This window comes from Colias eurytheme, chromosome 3, assembly GCF_061535395.1.
Source record: "Colias eurytheme isolate Ceu_HAF_F1 chromosome 3, ilColEury1 Martin Lab GWU primary, whole genome shotgun sequence".
In the NCBI taxonomy this organism is placed as follows: domain Eukaryota; kingdom Metazoa; phylum Arthropoda; class Insecta; order Lepidoptera; family Pieridae; genus Colias; species Colias eurytheme.
The window spans coordinates 10,634,205-10,658,368 of record NC_142982.1 but is presented as its reverse complement, the minus strand read 5'-3'; the positions used below and the strand labels follow the sequence as shown (position 1 = coordinate 10,658,368).

General features: G+C 43.7%; 2 protein-coding genes across 2 annotated transcripts in view; both read left to right on the top strand.

The window, feature by feature from the left end:
• LOC149909958 (adenylyl cyclase 78C-like) overlaps positions 1–3,818 on the top strand; it is a 21,683-nt gene extending 17,865 nt beyond the window's left edge. Inside the window, exons 7-8 of the mRNA XM_090120210.1 lie at positions 2,201–2,462; positions 3,812–3,818. Of these exons, the coding sequence (XP_089976336.1) occupies positions 2,201–2,462; positions 3,812–3,818 (269 nt within the window). The remainder of the gene's footprint in view (positions 1–2,200; positions 2,463–3,811) is intronic.
• LOC149909957 (adenylyl cyclase 78C-like) lies at positions 3,812–24,164 on the top strand. Its single transcript, XM_090118426.1, has 20 exons — positions 3,812–4,008; positions 4,181–4,373; positions 5,390–5,533; positions 5,716–5,795; positions 6,718–6,867; positions 7,539–7,675; positions 8,600–8,767; positions 9,252–9,357; positions 10,072–10,170; positions 11,212–11,420; positions 12,604–12,789; positions 13,199–13,477; positions 14,161–14,395; positions 14,719–14,839; positions 15,161–15,267; positions 15,790–15,904; positions 18,051–18,196; positions 18,444–18,670; positions 23,206–23,295; positions 23,562–24,164. The coding sequence occupies exons 1-20, from the start codon at positions 3,865–3,867 to the stop codon at positions 23,914–23,916; spliced, it is 3,291 nt and encodes a 1,096-aa protein (XP_089974552.1). The 5' UTR covers positions 3,812–3,864; the 3' UTR covers positions 23,917–24,164.

Here is a 24,164-nt window from a genome sequence, read left to right as displayed (position 1 = left end):
GACTTATTCGTCTAAGGCCCTTCGCTCATGGAGCTACTCAAAAATGACTGAACTAATCAGTAATTACGATTACAAACCTGTTACAAATTGTATCTCGCATACAACGCTACTCAAGTTATAAGGCCCTTCGCTCATGGAGCTACTCAAAAATGACTGAACTAATCAGTAATTACGATTACAAACCAGTTACAAATTGTATCTCGCATACAACGCTACTCAAGTTATAAGGTTTCAGTCACTTGTCAATGTTTGCTCGTTCATTTTTATCATAAAAAGCAAGGAAAATCGGGAAACCAGTAGCGTGGAGACCGGCACGACGCATCGCGCGTGATTGGTTGCTAACGCGTTACTCACCAGTTAGTAACTAGTCACGTCGTGTGCGAATCTCCATAGAACATGTATGGGCTGTGACGCTCAGGCAACTCGTTAGTAATTTGAGTTTGTGACTAGTTCTTTTTGAGTAGCTCCATGAGCGAAGGGCCTAAAACGTCTGTTCCTATTTAGTCGCTTATTTATTTTCATTTTATGTCTTTGAGACAATATAATACATATTGTTGTTTAAATCTGTAATATTTTATGATATCTGTACGTTGGTTTTTTCTCATATAAAACTACAGACAAAAATTATTATCCCGTGGTTGAACTTTTTAGGGATTCATTTTTAAAAGCTGAATAATTTAATTCGCAAAAGAAAATATACATACCTACAGAATTGGCATTCATAAAACGTGGTTATAATTAGGTAGTATGGATAAATAATAAATAATTTTTAATTGCATTCCTCGGTCCTCGGCTTCTGATATAATTTAAAAAAGGCCAACTAATATTATCTATAATTAAATTCAGTTTCTATAATTTCTCACGCCAGAGTCAACTTCTTATTAGTTCCTTAAAATCAAACAGATTAAATTTAAATTAGTGATAAGTCAATCTAGACGTATAAATTTATAAAGAATAGAAAAAATTCGATCACAAGGCGGGACTCAAACCCGCATCCTTTCGCGCCATTCCGGGGTATGCCTGACCAACTCGGCCGCTCGTGATCGAATTTTTTCTATTCTGAATAAATTTATATTTATAAAGCATTTGAATGCCATAAAACCAAAAATATCAATTTCAATCTAGACGTTGTCCTAATCATCCTAAACACTAGTTACATCAGAATATAACTACTAACTATTTAGTAATCTGTGATATAAGTAAGTTTACCGGTAAATAACAATATGATTGTCTATTGTGCGCCAAATAGTAGGTACATTTACGCGGCTTTGATAACCGCATCCTTAATGATGATCAAGGCTATGTAATTGAAATAGAATATTACGGGTTAAGGTCTAGTTTATATGAATGAATATTCACATCCATACTATCCATACTATAATATTATAAATGCGAAAGTAACTCTGTCTGTCTGTCTGTTACTCAATCACGCCTAAACTACTGAACTAATTTTCATTAAATTTGGTATGGAGATATTTTGATACCCGAGAAAGGACATAGGCTACTTTTTATCCCGGGAAAATGACGCAATCCCGGAAATCCCACGGGAACGGGAACTATGCGGGTTTTTCTTTGACTGCGCGAGCGAAGCCGCGGGTGGAAACCTAGTACATAATAATTATGATTGCTACATAGCATAAAATAAGGTAAAATAAATAATTCCTGAGATAGAAGGAAAGTTTAGTAAAATCTCGCTCAGGTACGTATCGACGGTTATCGTCCAGTCGTTTAAAAAATATTATTTTTCTCAAACCGTATAAAAATAATGGTATTTATAATTCTAGTAAAAAGTAACATTTCATCAGTCTCCTCGATTAAACATTACCTACTGCTGCTCCAACTTCCTTATAAAATGTGGGAAAAATTGATTTAGCAAAATCAGAACAAGACTATGTAGTGTGATGATGGCCTATAGCCTTCCTCAATAAATGGGCTATCGAACACCGAAAGAATTTTTCAAATCTGTCCAGTAGTTCCTGAGATTAGCGCGTTCAAACAAACAAACAAACAAACTCTTCAGCTTTATAATATTAGTATAGATTTCGAAGGCACTCTTACTATCAAATATTCGTCAATATTATAATGAATAGATCGTATATTTACAATCGGTTACAAAGTTTTTAATTTCTAAATATACAAATGCACGCGTTAAATTTAGTTCCACCCAAAAATATCACACAAAAGACATCTTTTATTATAGCAGAAGCAATAGACGCGTACAAAATAGCATGGACGACGGCGTTTTCGCTTCTCAACGTGTCACTTTGCTTGCTGGGCACTTGGCGGTGTTTCGCAAACAACTACTTGCACTGGGCCGCGGCTGCTACGTGGATACTACTCATTGCTCAAGGTAAGCGTTTCGCTCAACGTGTCACTTTGCTTGCTGGGCACTTGGCGGTGTTTCGCAAACAACTACTTGCACTGGGCCGCGGCTGCTACGTGGATACTACTCATTGCTCAAGGTAAGCGTTTCGCTCAACGTGTCACTTTGCTTGCTGGGCACTTGGCGGTGCTTCGCCAACAACTACTTGCACTGGGCCGCGGCTGCTACGTGGATACTACTCATTGCTCAAGGTAAGCGTTTCGCTCAACGTGTCACTTTGCTTGCTGGGCACTTGGCGGTGCTTCGCTAACAACTACTTGCACTGGGCCGCGGCTGCTACGTGGATACTACTCATTGCTCAAGGTAAGCGTTTCGCTCAACGTGTCACTTTGCTTGCTGGGCACTTGGCGGTGCTTCGCCAACAACTACTTGCACTGGGCCGCGGCTGCTACGTGGATACTACTCATTGCTCAAGGTAAGCGTTTCGCTCAACGTGTCACTTTGCTTGCTGGGCACTTGGCGGTGCTTCGCCAACAACTACTTGCACTGGGCCGCGGCTGCTACGTGGATACTACTCATTGCTCAAGGTAAGCGTTTCGCTCAACGTGTCACTTTGCTTGCTGGGCACTTGGCGGTGCTTCGCCAACAACTACTTGCACTGGGCCGCGGCTGCTACGTGGATACTACTCATTGCTCAAGGTAAGCGTTTCGCTCAACGTGTCACTTTGCTTGCTGGGCACTTGGCGGTGCTTCGCCAACAACTACTTGCACTGGGCCGCGGCTGCTACGTGGATACTACTCATTGCTCAAGGTAAGCGTTTCGCTCAACGTGTCACTTTGCTTGCTGGGCACTTGGCGGTGCTTCGCCAACAACTACTTGCACTGGGCCGCGGCTGCTACGTGGATACTACTCATTGCTCAAGGTAAGCGTTTCGCTCAACGTGTCACTTTGCTTGCTGGGCACTTGGCGGTGCTTCGCCAACAACTAGGTACTTGCACCGGCTGCTACGTGGATACTACTCATTGCTCAAGGTAAGTGTATTTCTGGCTAGTTGTAGTGAATTGTAGTAAGTTATAAATTATAAAGTGTATATAGTATTATTGTTTAACTGTGTATTGTCTCAACATCATTATTAAAAATTTTAACTTCTCAATTGTTATCAGTCTTTCGTAGAAGATTTATCAATCAATTTACCCTACTTTTATCGTTACAATCAGTTAATGTTTTGTCACATTCTTTCGTACATAAAAATATGAGCAAAAGAGAGGGATTATCCCATTCAGACCGATAAAATTTATCTCGGCTATAAAGTAATTAAGTCCTATAAATCCTAGATTATTGTGTAAGGTTAAATATTTTTCCACAAATTATTATATATTATTTCGTAATAAAATTAATTTAATTTAAAGAGCTCCCTCTATTATTTTGCGTATCAAATAGACCAATGTCTAGCCTATTAAACGTAAAACTAATCCTATATTTCACAGGTCTTAGCGGTCAAGGAATAGGTTTCCAAGCGCCAGAGAACCAAGTATGGTACATGCTGTTCATAATCTTTGTACCATATGCAATGCTCCCGCTCTCTCTCGGCTGGTGCATAGTGATTGGACTCTTGTCGTCTCTTTCACACGTACTGGCCACGGCTGTGGATATCAAGGATATTATGGACAATAACCCTGATGTTGTAAGTTGAAAAAATATTGTTTTATATTTCATAACTGTGACCTTCACTCTGTTTGCTGTAAAACTGTGTATAAAAAAATATCACTTATCTGAAATCACTTAGTCATTCCCATGCTATTCTTTCATTTTCTCTTTTTTACCTGCTAATTACTTATTTATTCCTTACCCCACAGGCAAAATCCTGCGCAATGCGTCTGCTCATAGCTAACGCGCTGTTATACAGTGCAGTAAACTTCGCGGGCATGTATGCCAAGTATCTCGCAGACTGGGGACAACGCAAGGCGTTCCTCGAGACACACCGCTCTATGGTGACTCGACAGAGGACAAAGCGAGAGAGTGATAGACAGTGGAAACTGTTTCAGAGTGGTAAGTTAAGATATTGCGTGATTATAACTCACATTACAGGCAATGTGGCTTCCGATAGTTACGCGCTAGTGTGATAAACTTGGCTGGCATATACGTCAAGTATCTTACGGATAGCGCAAGGCGTTCCTTGAGACACACCGCTCTATGGTGACTCGACAGAGGACCAAGCGAGAGAGTGATAGACAGTGGAAACTGTTTCAGAGTGGTAAGTTGTAGATGAGTGGTCATAACATAACTTATTGGCTACTGATAGTTACCGCGCTGCTATATATCGTAATGTACTTGGGTGGCAATTACGCCAAGTACTCGCGGACTGGGGACAGCGTAAAGTGGAAACTGTTTCAGAGTGGTAAGTTTAGGTATTGCATGAATATAACACACATTACAGGCAAAGTGGCTTCTGATAGTTACGCGCTAGTGTGATTAACTTGGCTGGCATGTACGTCCAGGGGCCTTAGACAAAGTAACAATTAAAAAACGATAACGAAGTTAGAAAAGGAAAAATGTATGGGATTGACATTAGATAGACCACGTGATCTAACGCGGCGTATGTCAATCCCATACATTTTTGCCTTTTCTAACTTCGTTATCGTTTTTTAATTGTTACTTTGTCTAAGGCCCCTGTACATCGCGGTCTGGGGACAGCGCAAGGCTTTCTTCGAGACGCACTGATCCATGCTCCAAGCGAAATAATAATATCTAATATTACTATAGTTTTTTTCGCTTTTATGCCAACTATTTTAGTCTACAGAGTATCTTATAAATATGTAAGAAAGAAAGAAAAGAAAGAAAAAAAGCTTTATTGCCAACAAAAACTAAGACTATCTTAACTTAAAAAGTAAACACATATTAGGCACCTTCCTCCTTCACTTATTTACTAGTGGAAAAATACTCCTGAATCGAACTTCCGGACATACGCTCACGCATTTTGTGCCGTTTAACAAAATATTGAAATTAATATTTGCAAATGTTTTGAATGCTTTCAAAATTCCTATGAATTATTTTTGTATTTGCAGTGATACCAGACTTCTTAGCCACAAAAATATCTAGTCATGTTTCGAAAGTGAAGGGAGAGTTTCAAGAACAACAGTTCAACAATTTATACATTCAAAGGCATGAAAATGTGTCCATTTTGTATGCTGATATAAAAGGATTTACTGGTGAGTTAAGTTCTTTTAATGCTTATGTTATAAATAATAATATTCGTGTTTTAGCTGTTTGTATGTCTGTCTTTCCTTTACTCCTAAAATATCTGGAGAGATTTGGATATATTATATAAAAAAATAATAATTGAACATCCTGATGATGATATAATCTATTTTAACACTTTATTTCCTTATAGAACTATCAAGTAAGTGCAGTGCACAGGAACTAGTCAAATTGCTCAATGAATTATTCGCGAGGTTCGACAGGTTGGCATCGGTAAGTAATTTGATAGACATTAATGAAGTTATGATATTAATGATGATAATAGGACTTCTAATAGAGTTCCGGTTGCGATAATCAATTGAATTGAACTAGTCCTAGTATAGTTAGATTTAAGAGAGACAGATTGTGCAATAAAACGACTACATTCCCTAATTTATTACTCTGAAAGTTGAAAGAAGTTAGTGTATATTTCCTAAAAATCCGTTATATACTTACACTTTTATCATCAACCCCATGCCCCGCCTCGGCGAGGCGAAAGATGGTTCAAATCCCACCTCGTGATCGATTTTTTTTCTATTCTTTCTCATCAATCCCATAAATTAACAAAGAGCGTATGTGCACACGTGTCATAAACGTCGTGTAAAACTTCTTTAGCAAGATTCAATGCACACGTGTCAGAAGTGAAACTTATTTAGTAAGATTCAATATCAAAATCGTTGCCTTACTCCATGACGTGAAGGTTGGACATTGAAATTTTACTCTCAACCCGCCTTAAGAAGTTTCACTTCAAAAAGTGTCACAATATTGTTCTATTGTTTTCCACTTTGTCATTAATGTAAAACTACTGTCACATTAATTGTCTTATTATTGGTATTCCTTTTTATTGGCGTATTGTTTTGTTAAAGTTAATTATAATATTGTAATACAAATAGCTGTAAGGAATCTATGTATGTAAAAAAAAATATATTGTGTACTATGATATATAAAAAAGCTAGATACGTTACCCGCTCTCTATTTTGGCTAGAAAAAACTCAGGTAAGTGCCCGAGTTTCACTTAGTCACGCACCATTCAGCGTCGTGGCTAGACGTTCTTTTTTATATTTTAATCGGCAGTTGATTAATTACGCTGTTTTTCAGTGCAATGATGTTGGCGTATGCCGCTTCTACTAGTATAATAGAATCATTGATTGTGTAGGAGAACCACTGTCTTCGTATCAAACTGCTGGGCGACTGCTACTTCTGTGTGAGCGGGCTGCCCGAGCCGCGCGCGGACCACGCGTACTGCTGCGTCAACATGGGCCTGCACATGATACGCGCTATACGTGATGTGCGGTACAATGCACAGGTAGGAGGTATATTAATACTTGAACGTGTAATATTAATAAAGCGTTAAAGTAGCTTTAAGATCATATGGGCCGTTGTTTTAAGTTATTGAAGTGAAACTTCTTTATCGGGGTTGGAAAAAAAATTAGTGTAACATTTTTCCGTTACGCGCCATCTTGTTCTTATCCCTACCACGCGTGATTCGACGTATTTCTGTCAAGTTGCATAATATTATAGTAAATTATTTTTTGAAATATAAGGTTATAAAGAGGTTTCACTTCTTACGTGTGTACACTAGTACACGCACACATTTTTTATTTATAAGTAGTGGCTTGAAATAAATAAATAATGAGTACAAAACATCATCATTCATCGTTTGTTACCACTATTTTCCACGCAACTAGCTTCTCATGTGGATTTGAGTGACTGGCCCAGTGCAAGTTGATAGATGTCAAATGTCATATAAACTTTTGATTCTTAAACAGGCTTTCTCTTGGCTTTCTCATCATCAAAGGAACAATTTTAAATCTTTTTATAATACTTTAGATTCCAACGACTTACCTTTTGATTTTTTAATTGTAATTTGTATGAAACACTTCAAGATTTTCAGAGATTCATAGTCTTATTAATGAATCTTATGAGCCCTTCATATTTGGAGGACGATCTATTGAATTTCCTAAGTAAATCCCACAGGTAGACCTAGACATGCGCATCGGCATCCACAGCGGCACAGTGCTGTGCGGCGTGCTCGGGCTGCTCAAGTGGCAGTTCGATCTGTGGTCCCATGACGTCACGCTCGCTAACCATATGGAGAGTGGCGGGTTACCTGGGTAAGTAGCAGTTAAAAAGATTGTACGACCAAGCACGTCCAAAGTGCAATAAGGCGCTTTGCTTGCATGTTGCGTAACTCAAATTGTTTCCAATATTTTAAACTTTATATTATATTCAAATCAGTTCATCGTCGACGGTCATTAAGAGTACCTCGCGTGACTCATCCATTTAAAATTAATAAATGCAAGCGATCGTTTTCCGTCAGGTGAAGAACTAGTGCCAGTGTTCCCAAATATTTTTTTCTTTTTTGCAAAGTATAAATCATATTAAATATAATATTTGAGAATAAAAAGTTTTTGTATTTCTATTTCACTGAGCTTCAAATTAAGTTAACAACATTCATTGCCACTATGCATAAAGAGCGTTTTCATTAGAGCCATAACACGATTTTTTTACCACGCTGCGATGATGACGTTTTTTGTTTGTTACCACGATGCCTTGTGAGCAAAATTTTCATTGAATCTGTCTTAACGTTACATATGGAATAAATGGCGCTACGACATACTAATTTACAGTTTTACTAGCTTTCCGCCCGCGTTTTCAGAGAAAACCCCGCATAGTTCCCTTTCCCGTGGGATTTCCGGGATAAAACCTATCCTATCTCTCAAGTTGGATCGAACTGCACATGGTGTGCGAATTTTATTATAATCGGTTAAGTGGTTTAGGAGTCCATTGAGGACAAACATTGTGACACGAGATTTATATAATATACTAGCGGTTCGCCCCGGCTTCGCCCGTGGTACCTACATGTTTACGTTTTTATTTCATAAAAACTATCCTATCTCTCAAGTTGGATCGAACTGCACGTGGTGTGCGAATTTTATTATAATCGGTTATGTGGTTTAGGAGTCCATTGAGGACAAACATTGTGACACGAGATTTATATATATTAAGATAGATTAAGATTAAGATATCCATTCCAGTCGCGTCCACATATCCGCGGCCACACTATCCTGCCTGCGCGGCGCGTTCTCGGTAGAAGCGGGCGAGGGCCGCTCGCGCTCCGCGTACTTGCGGGAACACGACGTGGACACGTTCCTCGTGCGGAGCAGCGAGCGGCCGCGCCCCACGCGCTATAGGACCAGTGTGCTGTGAGTTAATGCAAACTCACATTTCGTTTCATTTTCGATAAAAAAACGGTTTACTGACAAACAAACAAACAAAAATACTTTATTGTGCACCAATAAATCAAAATTACAAAAGTAAATATATTATAAAATAAATAGACACAGTTGAGACAAGCGATAAGACCGCCTGGTCTTATCGCTAAGACAGCGATCTCTTCCAGACAACCTGGTGGTCAAGGAAAAACAGTGTAAGTATTAATTTAGGGGTAGTATTAATTACTGACGATAGTTGAACGTGACAACGATTGTGTTTCTTTGTCGCTCGTTCCGCGCTCTCGCTTGCACTTCAAGCCTTACATGGAACGCCTCAGAGCGAGGTAACGCCGCATGAGTCATGTTTTTTCGTGTGTGCAGCCGGCTCTATCGAATTATAAGACGTTGTCACGTCAAAAGAATTTCTTTCTTGTATTGCCACTACTAATAAATGTAAATTTGTTACATTGTATAGGGCCAACCCACCACAAGCAGCGAATGGTAATGCGCTAAGACGGAGAAGCGGCAGTATCGATGACGAGACCACCACTGACTGGATTCCCGAAATGCCATTTCAAAATGTAAGTATGTTCAAATGTAGATACATAAACAAAAAAATATATAATTAGCTTTGCCCTACGGTTTTACCCGCATAGCTCCGCTTCTTTTGGTCTTGGCCGGATTAAATATAGCCTATCCTCGATAAATGGGCTATCTAACACCGAAAGAATTTTTCAAAAAAAATTCAATTATGTATTTAATGGTTATAGATATTTTTTTGCCACCATTCTTATCTTTTTAATTACTAACCTATCTTAAATTAAAAAAAAAAACGGAGAAAAAATCACGATGCATGTGCAGCCAGGGTGAAGAATAAATAAATAAATAACACAATAATACAACAATAAATAAAAAAAGACGTGTGGCACTCGGGGACTGCCGCGGCCGCGGTAAAGCTATTGCATGCTATGCCTTCAAGCCACACCTCCGCGACCGTCGGAGTGGGGAGCGTGAGGTTTTTCGTTACGCAATTTCTGGATTCGGTCCCCGCGCTCAAGGCCCGCGATAGAAGCTATGCAATAGCTTAAAAAAAACAAAAGACGGGTTGCACTCCGGGAGTGCCGGCAGAAGTGAAAACTTGATTATTAACGTTGAGCATGTTTGATATCCATCCGTCTTACGCTTTTTCGATCAGGTCACGTGTCCTGGCGCGAGTTTAAGATTTTATACCCAACGCCGCTAAAGAAGTTTTCACTTCAAAACTAGTATAATTCTATGATGTATGAACATTGCAGTACTTCAGCAGCGGGCCGGGCGCGCTCCGCCAGCGCGCGTGTCGCCGGTCGGAGGACGCGGAGCAAGGAAATGACGTCGAACTGGCTTCCATGTCTGAGGTGATTTGTTTTATATTAATACTAGATTTCCGCCCGCGGCTTCGCCCGCGTTTGCAAAGGAAAACCCGCATAGTTCCCGTTCCCGTGGGATTTCCGGGATAAAAACTATCCTATGTGTTAATCCAAGTTACCCTCTATATGTGTGCTAAATTTCATTGTTATCGGTTCAGTAGTTTTTACGTGAAAGAGTAACAAACATCCATACATCCATACATCCTTACAAACTTTCGCCTTTATAATATATATTAGATATTAGATATTGTGGGCATTAATAGCTTTCCCTTATAAATAGGGGCTTTATTTGGATTGAGTAAACGATGTTATGTTTTAATTATTATATATAAGCTTATATATAAATAACATTTAACTTTTAGGTTGCTTTCAGGTCACGATTCAATAGTTGAACCATCCCTTAAATTCAATTTGGCAATAATATAACAACAACAAGGAATGTTAAAAATAAATCTGTAATCTATATTAATTATTTCGTTTTATGAGATCACATACAGAATAGATATTCTTCCAAAAGAAGCCTATCGAAGTTAAATATAAACATGATAAGGAGAAAAAATTCCGCAATTAGTTTATCTTTGACCTAACTGTCAATTCGTATCCTAATTCTTGAAATATGACTATTTTTACATAAAGATACCATATCTTTATGTAATGGATAAAAAAAAAAACAAATAAAAATATTTTTCCAGTCCGATTAGTATCGATCTTTGACCTAACTGTCAATCCACATCCTAATTCTTGAATCATGTTTATGTTTATGGTATTCCCCAATAAAATATAATAAAAAAAAGACGGGTTGCACTCCGGGAGTGCCGGCAGAAGTGAAAACTTGATTATTAACGTTCAGCATTTTTGATATTTTGGAATGGTATCCGTACGCATGGAATATAAGGGCTAAAAAAAAAAAAACATCCGTCTTACGCTTTTTCGATCAGGCCACGTGTCCTGACGCGAGTTTAAGATTTTATACCCAACGCCGCTAAAGAAGTTTTCACTTCAAATAAACAACTCAATATATTTTCCCAGGAGGACGACATAATAAACCATTCCATAGAAGTGAGCAGTAACCGTAAGATGCGTATGGAACACATGCACCCCTGGTCACTCCACTTTCGACAGAAGTCCCTAGATACTCTGTTCTGCCAACTCGATGAAAAGACCTTCAAGTCTAATGTGATGTGCTGCCTCGTGCTTTGGCTGTTTATTTTATGTGTCCAGTTCATCATGCATTATAAGTAAGTAAAAGTTAAGTCGAAATAATTAAGATTCCTATCCATAAAACTTGAGGTAAACGTCACTAGATGCTCTTTCCAGCCTCCCTAGTCAAGTGGTTTTCTGTTAGCGTAGCGTTCAATAGAATAGACTACGAATTACTACGCTACGCTAACAGAAAGCCACTTGACTAGGGGGGCAGTTCAACAAGAAGACCTTCAAGTCAAATTAAATATTATAATTTATTATTTAACATTTTATAATTACTTAGCTTAAATATTCCAGATGTTTCCTGCTAGTGGCGGTATTCTTAGCCACGTCAATAACCTATAAATATATTGTGTACCATATACCAGCTGCCTCTTGTCAATAGCTGTACTATTCGCGATGACAGTATCGCTCGCGGTCTTACTCGCACTAATAATAACAGAGGATTTCAGAAGCACGTCGTGTCTCTTGGGTTGGACTAAAGCAAAGGGGGTGCAGGACTTAAAAAATTATTGATGGAGTTGGTGTCGTTATAACACCTATTTATTATTGTTTTATCGTAAATATTACGCTAATATGCGCCCCCTTTGCTTTAGGCGGACCGTCTCTTGCATATGTGCTACTTTGTCACGACCATATCTATTCTACCGCGATAAAAAATGTATCTTTCTTCATTCGAACCGTAAGGGACTGGAACGCGCTTCCTGAATCTGTGTTCCCCGACGAGTACAATTTGGGGGTCTTCAAGCGAAGAGTGAACCGGTACCTACTAGGGAAGCGCGTACCATCTTAGACCACATTTTAGCTTTCCATCAGGCAAGATTGTGGTCAAGCGCTTCCCTATCTACAATAAAAAAAGACGTGTGGTACTCGGGGACTGCCGCGGTAAAGCTATTGCATAGCATGCCTTCAAGCCACACCTCCGTGTCCGTCGGAGTGGGGAGCGTGAGGTTTTTTCGTTACGGAATTTCTCGATTCGGTCCCCGCGCTCAAGGCCCGCGATATAAGCTATGCAATAGCTTAAAAAATCTATCTCCTATAGTTTTTTTACCTCTCGTTCAAAGCCACAGTAAAAGGACACAAACAGATACTAAATCTCAAACCACCATTCTAGCTGCTTTTTTCTAGTAGCGGTGCTCCTATAGGAAATTTCCCTCGCCAATGCAGATGAAACTGCACGTTAACCAACTTTTAAACTCTATAATATCTTTATTCCAGCTGTCTCCTCCTGGTAGCAGTACTGCTAGCAATGACAGTACCTCTCGCGTTATCCTTCGCACTAGTAATGGCGGAGGAGTTCACAAGCACGTCCCGTCTCGCTCGTGCGTCCGCTGCGCTCAGTGGGAACAGAGCGAGACGGAACATGCATATCTGCTGCTTTGTTACTATCATGTCTATATCCAGGTATGGGGGATTTTTATTGTGATGATCTTGGTAGTGGTGGTGAAAGTGTGAAAAAATTGATGGTGAAAGTGACGATTAAACGGATGCTAATAGTGATGATAGCGATGATTGTAATGGCGATTAAAATAACAGATTTAAGAACTGTTTAAAAGGTTTAAACCAACCATAATTGGAAATCTGATCAATTTTAACAGACCTAATGTTGAATAGCTGATGATAGAAAGGTTCATTTAATCAGTTTGCATGTAAAACTAGTGTAAAATATCCAGTCAAAGTTATTTAAAGTCAATATCAAGTGACAAAATCACAACAACAGATAATAATAATTTTTGATAAATCTAACCAAATTGTCAAATTCTGTTCATCATCAATTCTTCCATCCACACACCAACAGTGAACTTTCTTCCAGCACAGCAAAACTCTACGTCTGTCCAGCGTCATTCCCAAACTTCGAGCCCACTAACTTCACATTCACAAACACCACAGAAGGCAAGGACAAATCTGGAGAGTGTTATAGACCAGAATACGTTGTATTCACTTGGATCCTATGCCTTGTGGCTCTGACATCTATTCTGAAGCTATATTACTTGATCAAGACCTTCCTGGCCATCGTCAATGTGGCTCTCTACTCTGTTCTGCTGTTCGTCTACTATAATGTGTATAATTTTGACCCGACTAATACTAACACGTGAGTATATTTAATGAATAATTAAATCTTAATCCTACTACTATTATAAAGGCGAAAGTTTGTAAGTATGGATGTATGGATGTTTGTTACTCTATCACGTAAAAACTACTGAACCGATTACAATGAAATTTAGCACACATATAGAGGGTAACTTGGATTAAAACATAGGATAGGTTTTATCCCGGAAATCCCACGGGAACGGGAACTATGCGGGTTTTCCTTTGAAAACGCGGGCGAAGCCGCGGGCGGAAATCTAGTATTCTTATATTTGGTGGAATATTTTCTTATTATTTTGGAGAAAAACAATAAATTAGCTCTAAAGTGAAATCAAGAAATAATTAACTCAAGAAATTAATTCCTGTACGCACGGTCTGCTCCTGACTCATATTTCGGAATATTCCAATAATATTTATTGACTTAGATAAAATAATAGTTTCTACATTTAATGCGCAATTATGAAAGCGTATTTTTGAAGAGAAACTTGTTTAGGCGCGCTGAGAGTATAATGTCAAGGTCACGTCATGGCAATATCGTCACGTAAGGCGATGATTTTGGTATCTTTGAATCAAAGAAGTTTCACTTCTGGCACGTCTGCTTGGCACACACGTTCTTTTTCGACCAAGGAATAGCACACGAGTTGCTATTCCTTGGTCCACAAATTCCAATATAATAACTCATTCCAGGCAGCTCCCGTTCTACGCGCAAATGATGATCCTGATGCTGATGTTCCTCATCATAGTAGTGTATCACGCGAGGCTAGTGGAAGTGACGTCACGACTTGACTTCCTGTGGAGGCTGCAGGCGAGACGAGATCTCGCTGAGATGACGGAAACACGACGAATGAATAGACATCTGCTGAAGCATATACTGCCAGATCATGTGGTTAACCATTTCTTGAGCAAGGATAGATGTCCAGATGTAAGTATGTAGATAGGATACTTAAGGTTGTTGTTACGTCACTTTTAGTCAAAACTAGTTATATCATAGTGAAAGTGACGTCACAGCTCGACTTCCTGTGACAGCTGACGAGACCTCGGAATATAGGTGTCTTTATTGATGAAAAGAAGATTACATATTTTATAAAGACTGTCTAAGAAAAGTGCGGATTTTTCTTCGGACAATGTTTGACCTTGTACGTACTACATTTACTGCTGAATGATAAGGGTAACCTGGCAGAAAAACTTTACCGAGTCAACAAAATTTACAAAACCGTGAAAATGATGATATTTTCTATATTTCAGGAGCTATACTCTCAATGGCGGGACGAAGTAGGCGTAATGTTCGCGGGAATCCCGAACTTCCACGAGTTCTACTCGGAGGAGCGCGCCAAGGAGTGCATGCGGCTGCTGAATGAGATTATTTGTGAGATTTTTTGTCTACCCACATTTTGTAAAAAAAAAATATTCATATTTTTTGGCTGTATCATTGTTATAAATATCACTTTGTTAATTGGTTTTGGTTAATTGTTATAAATATAATATAATAGAAAATAAATATCGCCGTAATGGTTTGGTTAAAGTGTGATGGTTCAATCTTACTTTTTTTGTATAATTTTTCCAAATTTGCCAAACATTTATCACTTACTTGTATTGTAAATTATTAATAATCAAAAATTGCTAAAACACAAGAGTTTATATTTCTGCAATGTTTTTAATTGTAATGAACTCTTTTTCGTTTTTTCAGTTGATTTTGACAAACTCCTAATGCAACCGCGATTCAAAAGTATTGAGAAGATTAAAACAATCGGTGCAACATATATGGCCGCTTCTGGACTCAATCCGGACCACAAGGTATTTTTTAGAAAGAAAGAAACCATTTATTCCAACACACAACAATAGCATTGTAAATTGTAAATAGTAATAGAAAAACAAATACATACACATTATTTTATTCAAAACAAAGGCTATAGAAGTAAATGACAAAAAAACAACTATCAAAAACTCTTGAATGTGGAAACTAAATCATATTTTTTAGGAATTACGAGGCTCTTTTCAGTAAATCAATCTATTCAGATTTTCGTATAATTTGTAATATTTCGATTTTTTTTTTTTGGATTGCAATCACCCCTTTTAATTTATTAAATAAAAATAAAAATTGGTTGTCTGTAAAGTCGGTTTCCTGACGATAGTTGAACGTGACAACGTCCGATTGTGCTTCTTTGTCGCTCGTTCCGCGCTCTCGCTTGCACTTCAAGCCTCACATGGAACGCCTCAGAGCGAGGTAACGCCGCATGAGTCATGTTTTTTCGTGCTTGCAGCCGGCTCTATCGAATTATAAGATGTTGTCACGTCAAAAAATATATATTTTTACAGACAGGCGACGACGACTGTGAACACCTGTGTGCGCTCGTTGACTACGCGTTTGCGTTGAAAGATGCGCTCGAAGATATCAATAAGAACAGCTTTAACAAGTTTCGCCTGAGAGTCGGTATGTATTTAATATAGAAAAAATAAATAAAAATCTTGAAAAATTATTTACTTTGAAGTGTACAAAATAATGTACACGTGGAATTAATAAATTAGTAGTAATCCGGAAACTTTAGAGACTCAGACAGACTTAAAACGCCACAGAAAATAATATTGTGGTTTTAATCGAGATAAGTACTTTTAATTCACTTCCATGTTTCGTGTAATAAAGTCAATTTTATAATTTATTTACGAAACTAAAATTCGAAATTATGTAGCTTAAAAACTGTATTATTAATAAACATGTTTTAAGTATGCTAAGATATTTCATATCGAAAATATAATTTGTGCCTAACGTTTGTATAAATAAATGTCGATATGTTTTCCCAAGGTAAACCAACCAAATTTAAAATTATGAAAATCAGTCCAGCCCTTGCCTCATAGGTCCTACGACGTACCACTATCGTAATTTTATAAATAATTAAAAGGTTGAAGAAAAAAAAGGGTTTCACTATATAGGGACGTAATTATTTGTACATAATTTGTAATTTCAGTACATAACCTAATTAAACATTTTACTACATTGGTTCGTAATGTACACAGATCAAAATTTAGGCTGGGCCTTACGAGGTTAAAGTGCGAATTTAATAAGGCATGCTCTAGATACCTTGAGAAATTATTATATGATAACTTTTAATGGGGATATATAAGTTAAGTAATGCTGACCTGACCTCCTTATTTTATTAAATTAAAATTTAAGAACATTTATTTAAACACACATACAGAAATCATCTCAAAACAAAGGTAGAGAAAAATGTTATATCGAGTATCAAGTTTCGTTCAGTGAAAATAGATGTCGCTACACGCTGTTGAGTAGAATTGAATCGCGCTAGCAAAGTTTTTTGTTGTATATTGATATAATTTTCGAATGGTCGGGAACAAAAGTGTAAACAACGCGTATATAGATTAATTATTCAACTTGTTGGAAAATCTGACAATTAGTCAGATTTGATATATCTTAGATATTATGTAAGTTATGTGTAATTAGGTAATTATTTACCACGTAATAAGTAATAACTTAATATGTATGAAGTATATAATTAAGTTATTTGTTATAATATAATTATATTTGTGTCATTTTATATCTTACTGTATACGATTTTCGTTTAATAATTTATTTTTGAAGTGAAAACTTCTTTAGCGGCGTTGGGTATAAAATCTTAAACTCGCGTCAGGACACGTGGCCTGATCGAAAAAGCGTGACGGATTTTTTTTTTTGCCCTTATATTCCATGCGTAAGACGGATACCATTCCAAAATATCAAACATGCTGAACGTTAATAATCAAGTTTTCACTTCTGCCGGCACTCCCGGAGTGCAACCCGTCTTTTTTATATTTTAAAATTGGGTTGACGATCGTATTACTTTAGTATCTAAATGACACTTTTTAAAAATAAAACGTGATATATCCTAAAATTTTATATTAAACACTCCCATACATTTAACAATAGTTTAACAAAAAAATTAACATTAGTTTAGCGAACAAATTTAACACCTAACGGTAAGTACACAGCCTATAGAAGTATAGAATATACAAACCGAGGGTTGCCTATTCTTCTCCTGGCACATTTTTGGGTTGCCAGGTGTAAACAGGTATTTTGCTCGTAGTTATTTTCACCTATTTTTTTTAATATATTAACCAAATATAAAAAATAAGCGCTGTTTTATTGTGAATACGATGATATAAGGTTGCCCGTAAAAAATCTGTCCTGAATTACGGTTGCCGAATTTCAAAAAGTTAACTTTATTATGCCAGAAATCGATTTTTTATGAAAAAGTATGCAGCAAAAGAAGACAACGAACAATTTTTGAAAAAAGTTAAAAGCTTCGACTCAAACACAATACCTACTTAGTTACCGTTAAACTCAATGGTGAAATTAAAAAAAATCAATTTTTAATTAATTATAGCCTAGCCAAGATTTTTTCAGGCAACCCCTATTTTTTATCATTTTTAATATACTAAATTACCTATAAAATAATTTTTATCTATTAAACAGATCGGTGAAGGTCGATGTTATATCAGATCTTCGACTATTATAGTTATGGAACAATCGCCTATGCACACTTAACGATTACACCCTGTATGTATAAATGGTAAATAATATACAGGTATAAGTTGCGGGCCACTAGTAGGCGGCGTGATCGGCGCTCGCAAGCCGGTGTACGACATCTGGGGGAACACGGTCAACGAGGCCTCGCGCATGGAGTCCACAGGCGCAATGGGGAGGATACAGGTCACCAAGTATACTAAACAGGTACAAGTGTGTCATTCGTGTCACATTTATTATTAGTACACAGGGTGTCCCGCCTTCGGTGTTATAAGCTCAATGACTCAATTCTAATTAAACTTAAACGGCAAAACGATGTCAATTTTGTAAATTTAAATTTTCCTTAAACTCTACATTACATACTCCACTACTAATGTTCTTCCAGTTTATCAATGCTACTCGTGTTCCTTTATTATTTATGTATTTCAATGTTATTGTCCGATGTCGCGTTCAGATGCTAGAGCGTCAGGGCTACGGCGTAGAAGCGCGCGGCTGCGTAGCCGTGAAGGGCAAAGGGAAGATGGAGACGTGGTGGGTGAATCGGGGCCGCGCGCGCGGGCCCGGCGCCCCGCCGCCCCCGCCCGCGCCCCGCTCCCTCGCCGCGCTCGTGTACACCATGCTGCAGGCGCGCAGGCGCATCTACACGCACCCGCTGGACGCGCCCGGTGAGTGCACACACACGTGGCGCCGCGCTCGTGTACACCATGCTGCAGGCGCATCTACACGCACCCGCTGGACGCGCCCGGTGAGTGCACACACACGTGGCGCCGCGCTCGTGTACACCATGCTGCAGGCGCATCTACACGCACCCGCTGGACGCGCCCGGTGAGTGCACACACACGTGGCGCCGCGCTCGTGTACACCATGCTGCAGGCGCATCTACACGCACCCGCTGGACGCGCCCGGTGAGTGCACACACACGTGGCGCCGCGCTCGTGTACACCATGCTGCAGGCGCATCTACACGCACCCGCTGGACGCGCCCGGTGAGTGCACACACACGTGGCGCCGCGCTCGTGTACACCATGCTGCAGGCGCATCTACACGCACCCGCTGGACGCGCCCGGTGAGTGCACACACACGTGGCGCCGCGCTCGTGTACACCATGCTGCAGGCGCATCTACACGCACCCGCTGGACGCGCCCGGTGAGTGCACACACACGTGGCGCCGCGCTCGTGTACACCATGCTGCAGGCGCATCTACACGCACCCGCTGGACGCGCCCGGTGAGTGCACACACACGTGGCGCCGCGCTCGTGTACACCATGCTGCAGGCGCATCTACACGCACCCGCTGGACGCGCCCGGTGAGTGCACACACACGTGGCGCCGCGCTCGTGTACACCATGCTGCAGGCGCATCTACACGCACCCGCTGGACGCGCCCGGTGAGTGCACACACACGTGGCGCCGCGCTCGTGTACACCATGCTGCAGGCGCATCTACACGCACCCGCTGGACGCGCCCGGTGAGTGCACACACACGTGGCGCCGCGCTCGTGTACACCATGCTGCAGGCGCATCTACACGCACCCGCTGGACGCGCCCGGTGAGTGCACACACACGTGGCGCCGCGCTCGTGTACACCATGCTGCAGGCGCATCTACACGCACCCGCTGGACGCGCCCGGTGAGTGCACACACACGTGGCGCCGCGCTCGTGTACACCATGCTGCAGGCGCATCTACACGCACCCGCTGGACGCGCCCGGTGAGTGCACACACACGTGGCGCCGCGCTCGTGTACACCATGCTGCAGGCGCATCTACACGCACCCGCTGGACGCGCCCGGTGAGTGCACACACACGTGGCGCCGCGCTCGTGTACACCATGCTGCAGGCGCATCTACACGCACCCGCTGGACGCGCCCGGTGAGTGCACACACACGTGGCGCCGCGCTCGTGTACACCATGCTGCAGGCGCATCTACACGCACCCGCTGGACGCGCCCGGTGAGTGCACACACACGTGGCGCCGCGCTCGTGTACACCATGCTGCAGGCGCGCAGGCGCATCTACACGCACCCGCTGGACGCGCCCGGTGAGTGCACACACACGTGGCGCCGCGCTCGTGTACACCATGCTGCAGGCGCGCAGGCGCATCTACACGCACCCGCTGGACGCGCCCGGTGAGTGCACACACACGTGGCGCCGCGCTCGTGTACACCATGCTGCAGGCGCATCTACACGCACCCGCTGGACGCGCCCGGTGAGTGCACACACACGTGGCGCCGCGCTCGTGTACACCATGCTGCAGGCGCATCTACACGCACCCGCTGGACGCGCCCGGTGAGTGCACACACACGTGGCGCCGCGCTCGTGTACACCATGCTGCAGGCGCATCTACACGCACCCGCTGGACGCGCCCGGTGAGTGCACACACACGTGGCGCCGCGCTCGTGTACACCATGCTGCAGGCGCATCTACACGCACCCGCTGGACGCGCCCGGTGAGTGCACACACACGTGGCGCCGCGCTCGTGTACACCATGCTGCAGGCGCATCTACACGCACCCGCTGGACGCGCCCGGTGAGTGCACACACACGTGGCGCCGCGCTCGTGTACACCATGCTGCAGGCGCATCTACACGCACCCGCTGGACGCGCCCGGTGAGTGCACACACACGTGGCGCCGCGCTCGTGTACACCATGCTGCAGGCGCATCTACACGCACCCGCTGGACGCGCCCGGTGAGTGCACACACACGTGGCGCCGCGCTCGTGTACACCATGCTGCAGGCGCATCTACACGCACCCGCTGGACGCGCCCGGTGAGTGCACACACACGTGGCGCCGCGCTCGTGTACACCATGCTGCAGGCGCGCAGGCGCATCTACACGCACCCGCTGGACGCGCCCGGTGAGTGCACACACACGTGGCGCCGCGCTCGTGTACACCATGCTGCAGGCGCATCTACACGCACCCGCTGGACGCGCCCGGTGAGTGCACACACACGTGGCGCCGCGCTCGTGTACACCATGCTGCAGGCGCATCTACACGCACCCGCTGGACGCGCCCGGTGAGTGCACACACACGTGGCGCCGCGCTCGTGTACACCATGCTGCAGGCGCATCTACACGCACCCGCTGGACGCGCCCGGTGAGTGCACACACACGTGGCGCCGCGCTCGTGTACACCATGCTGCAGGCGCATCTACACGCACCCGCTGGACGCGCCCGGTGAGTGCACACACACGTGGCGCCGCGCTCGTGTACACCATGCTGCAGGCGCATCTACACGCACCCGCTGGACGCGCCCGGTGAGTGCACACACACGTGGCGCCGCGCTCGTGTACACCATGCTGCAGGCGCATCTACACGCACCCGCTGGACGCGCCCGGTGAGTGCACACACACGTGGCGCCGCGCTCGTGTACACCATGCTGCAGGCGCATCTACACGCACCCGCTGGACGCGCCCGGTGAGTGCACACACACGTGGCGCCGCGCTCGTGTACACCATGCTGCAGGCGCGCAGGCGCATCTACACGCACCCGCTGGACGCGCCCGGTGAGTGCACACACACGTGGCGCCGCGCTCGTGTACACCATGCTGCAGGCGCATCTACACGCACCCGCTGGACGCGCCCGGTGAGTGCACACACACGTGGCGCCGCGCTCGTGTACACCATGCTGCAGGCGCATCTACACGCACCCGCTGGACGCGCCCGGTGAGTGCACACACACGTGGCGCCGCGCTCGTGTACACCATGCTGCAGGCGCATCTACACGCACCCGCTGGACGCGCCCGGTGAGTGCACACACACGTGGCGCCGCGCTCGTGTACACCATGCTGCAGGCGCATCTACACGCACCCGCTGGACGCGCCCGGTGAGTGCACACACACGTGGCGCCGCGCTCGTGTACACCATGCTGCAGGCGCATCTACACGCACCCGCTGGACGCGCCCGGTGAGTGCACACACACGTGGCGCCGCGCTCGTGTACACCATGCTGCAGGCGCATCTACACGCACCCGCTGGACGCGCCCGGTGAGTGCACACACACGTGGCGCCGCGCTCGTGTACACCATGCTGCAGGCGCATCTACACGCACCCGCTGGACGCGCCCGGTGAGTGCACACACACGTGGCGCCGCGCTCGTGTACACCATGCTGCAGGCGCATCTACACGCACCCGCTGGACGCGCCCGGTGAGTGCACACACACGTGGCGCCGCGCTCGTGTACACCATGCTGCAGGCGCATCTACACGCACCCGCTGGACGCGCCCGGTGAGTGCACACACACGTGGCGCCGCGCTCGTGTACACCATGCTGCAGGCGCATCTACACGCACCCGCTGGACGCGCCCGGTGAGTGCACACACACGTGGCGCCGCGCTCGTGTACACCATGCTGCAGGCGCATCTACACGCACCCGCTGGACGCGCCCGGTGAGTGCACACACACGTGGCGCCGCGCTCGTGTACACCATGCTGCAGGCGCATCTACACGCACCCGCTGGACGCGCCCGGTGAGTGCACACACACGTGGCGCCGCGCTCGTGTACACCATGCTGCAGGCGCATCTACACGCACCCGCTGGACGCGCCCGGTGAGTGCACACACACGTGGCGCCGCGCTCGTGTACACCATGCTGCAGGCGCATCTACACGCACCCGCTGGACGCGCCCGGTGAGTGCACACACACGTGGCGCCGCGCTCGTGTACACCATGCTGCAGGCGCATCTACACGCACCCGCTGGACGCGCCCGGTGAGTGCACACACACGTGGCGCCGCGCTCGTGTACACCATGCTGCAGGCGCATCTACACGCACCCGCTGGACGCGCCCGGTGAGTGCACACACACGTGGCGCCGCGCTCGTGTACACCATGCTGCAGGCGCATCTACACGCACCCGCTGGACGCGCCCGGTGAGTGCACACACACGTGGCGCCGCGCTCGTGTACACCATGCTGCAGGCAGCAGATTTACAAGATTCATATTCATACACAAAAATTTTTTGACGTGACAACGTCTCGATAGCACCGGCTGTACGCACGAAAAAACATGACTCATGCGGCGTTACCTCGGTCTGAGGCGTTCCATGTAAGGCTTGAAGTGCGAGCGAGAGCGCGGAACGAGTGACACAGAAACCCAATCGGACGTTGTCACGTTCAACTATCGTCAGTAAACTGACTTTACAGACAACCAATTTTTTTAAATAAAGTAATTCTACTATCTCATGACCGAAACTCAGCCAACAACTAATGTGTGTTGCATCATCAGTGAGCGTGCGGCGTCGCACAGCGCGTGCGGGCACCGCGCCGAGCCACCGCCGGCACCAGCTGCGGCGCGCACACACGAGGCACGACCATCCCACGTGAGTACACGCATATACGCATATACACATAAATACAGATACACTTGCACATGCCATATATACTTCCACACACAGACACCTGCACCCTGAATATTCTCTTATACACATACACATATGTGTATACACTTGCCTGCATTTCACTACACTTATACACGCACATACACTTCACCTGTACTTATACCTATAATCGTTTATAGTACGCCAACATAAAAAGCTTTATAACTTGAGTACGACATAATTATATTAAATACATTATGATCCCACAGCCGCGAACTCGACCTGGACCTCCGCCCCTACAACAGCATGGTGTCCCGTCGTCCCGACATGGCCCCACCCATGAGCGCCTCTGCCCCACACACCCCCACAATCCCACACCCACCAGACACCACCACCAAACTCGGCTTCGGAGCCAGGCTCAAAGCCGCCAGCTTTTCATACAAAACACGCCCCACATCGCAGAAACTTCCAGAAGATCGAGGCTCTATAAACTCAATATCAAACGGACTAGGATCGTTTCGTATTAGATCGCTTACAACTGCGTCGTTCTTCAGAAGTAGGAATAAAGAAAGGAAGAAAGAAGAACCAGATGAAAATGGGGAGGTTGACAGTACTAGGATGTGAATTTAAACTATTTAATAGTGTTTATTTCCCACCAAACTTGGCTCGAACTTGCCAACTTCGAAAAATCCTACTATAGAAACCAGAGAATCATATTGATTGTGTTAAAAGTATATTGTAGTATATTCAATTTAGCTAAGCTTTATTCTTTATGTAGATCAATAAATCTCCAAGAATTGTCCAGCTGTACCCTGTATATAGGTAGATACCCACCGGTAGCAAATTTAAATTTTTTATAAGTGAAAACTGAC

Coding starts and splice junctions, on each gene's coding strand:
- LOC149909957 (XM_090118426.1), top strand. CDS start 3,865: ATGCTGTTCATAATCTTTGTACCATATGCAATGCTCCCGCTCTCTCTC. Junction 12,790..13,198: donor ACTATCATGTCTATATCCAG/GTATGGGGGATT, acceptor ACTTTCTTCCAG/CACAGCAAAACTCTACGTCT. Junction 18,671..23,205: donor CCCGGTGAGTGCACACACAC/GTGGCGCCGCGC, acceptor ATCATCAGTGAG/CGTGCGGCGTCGCACAGCGC.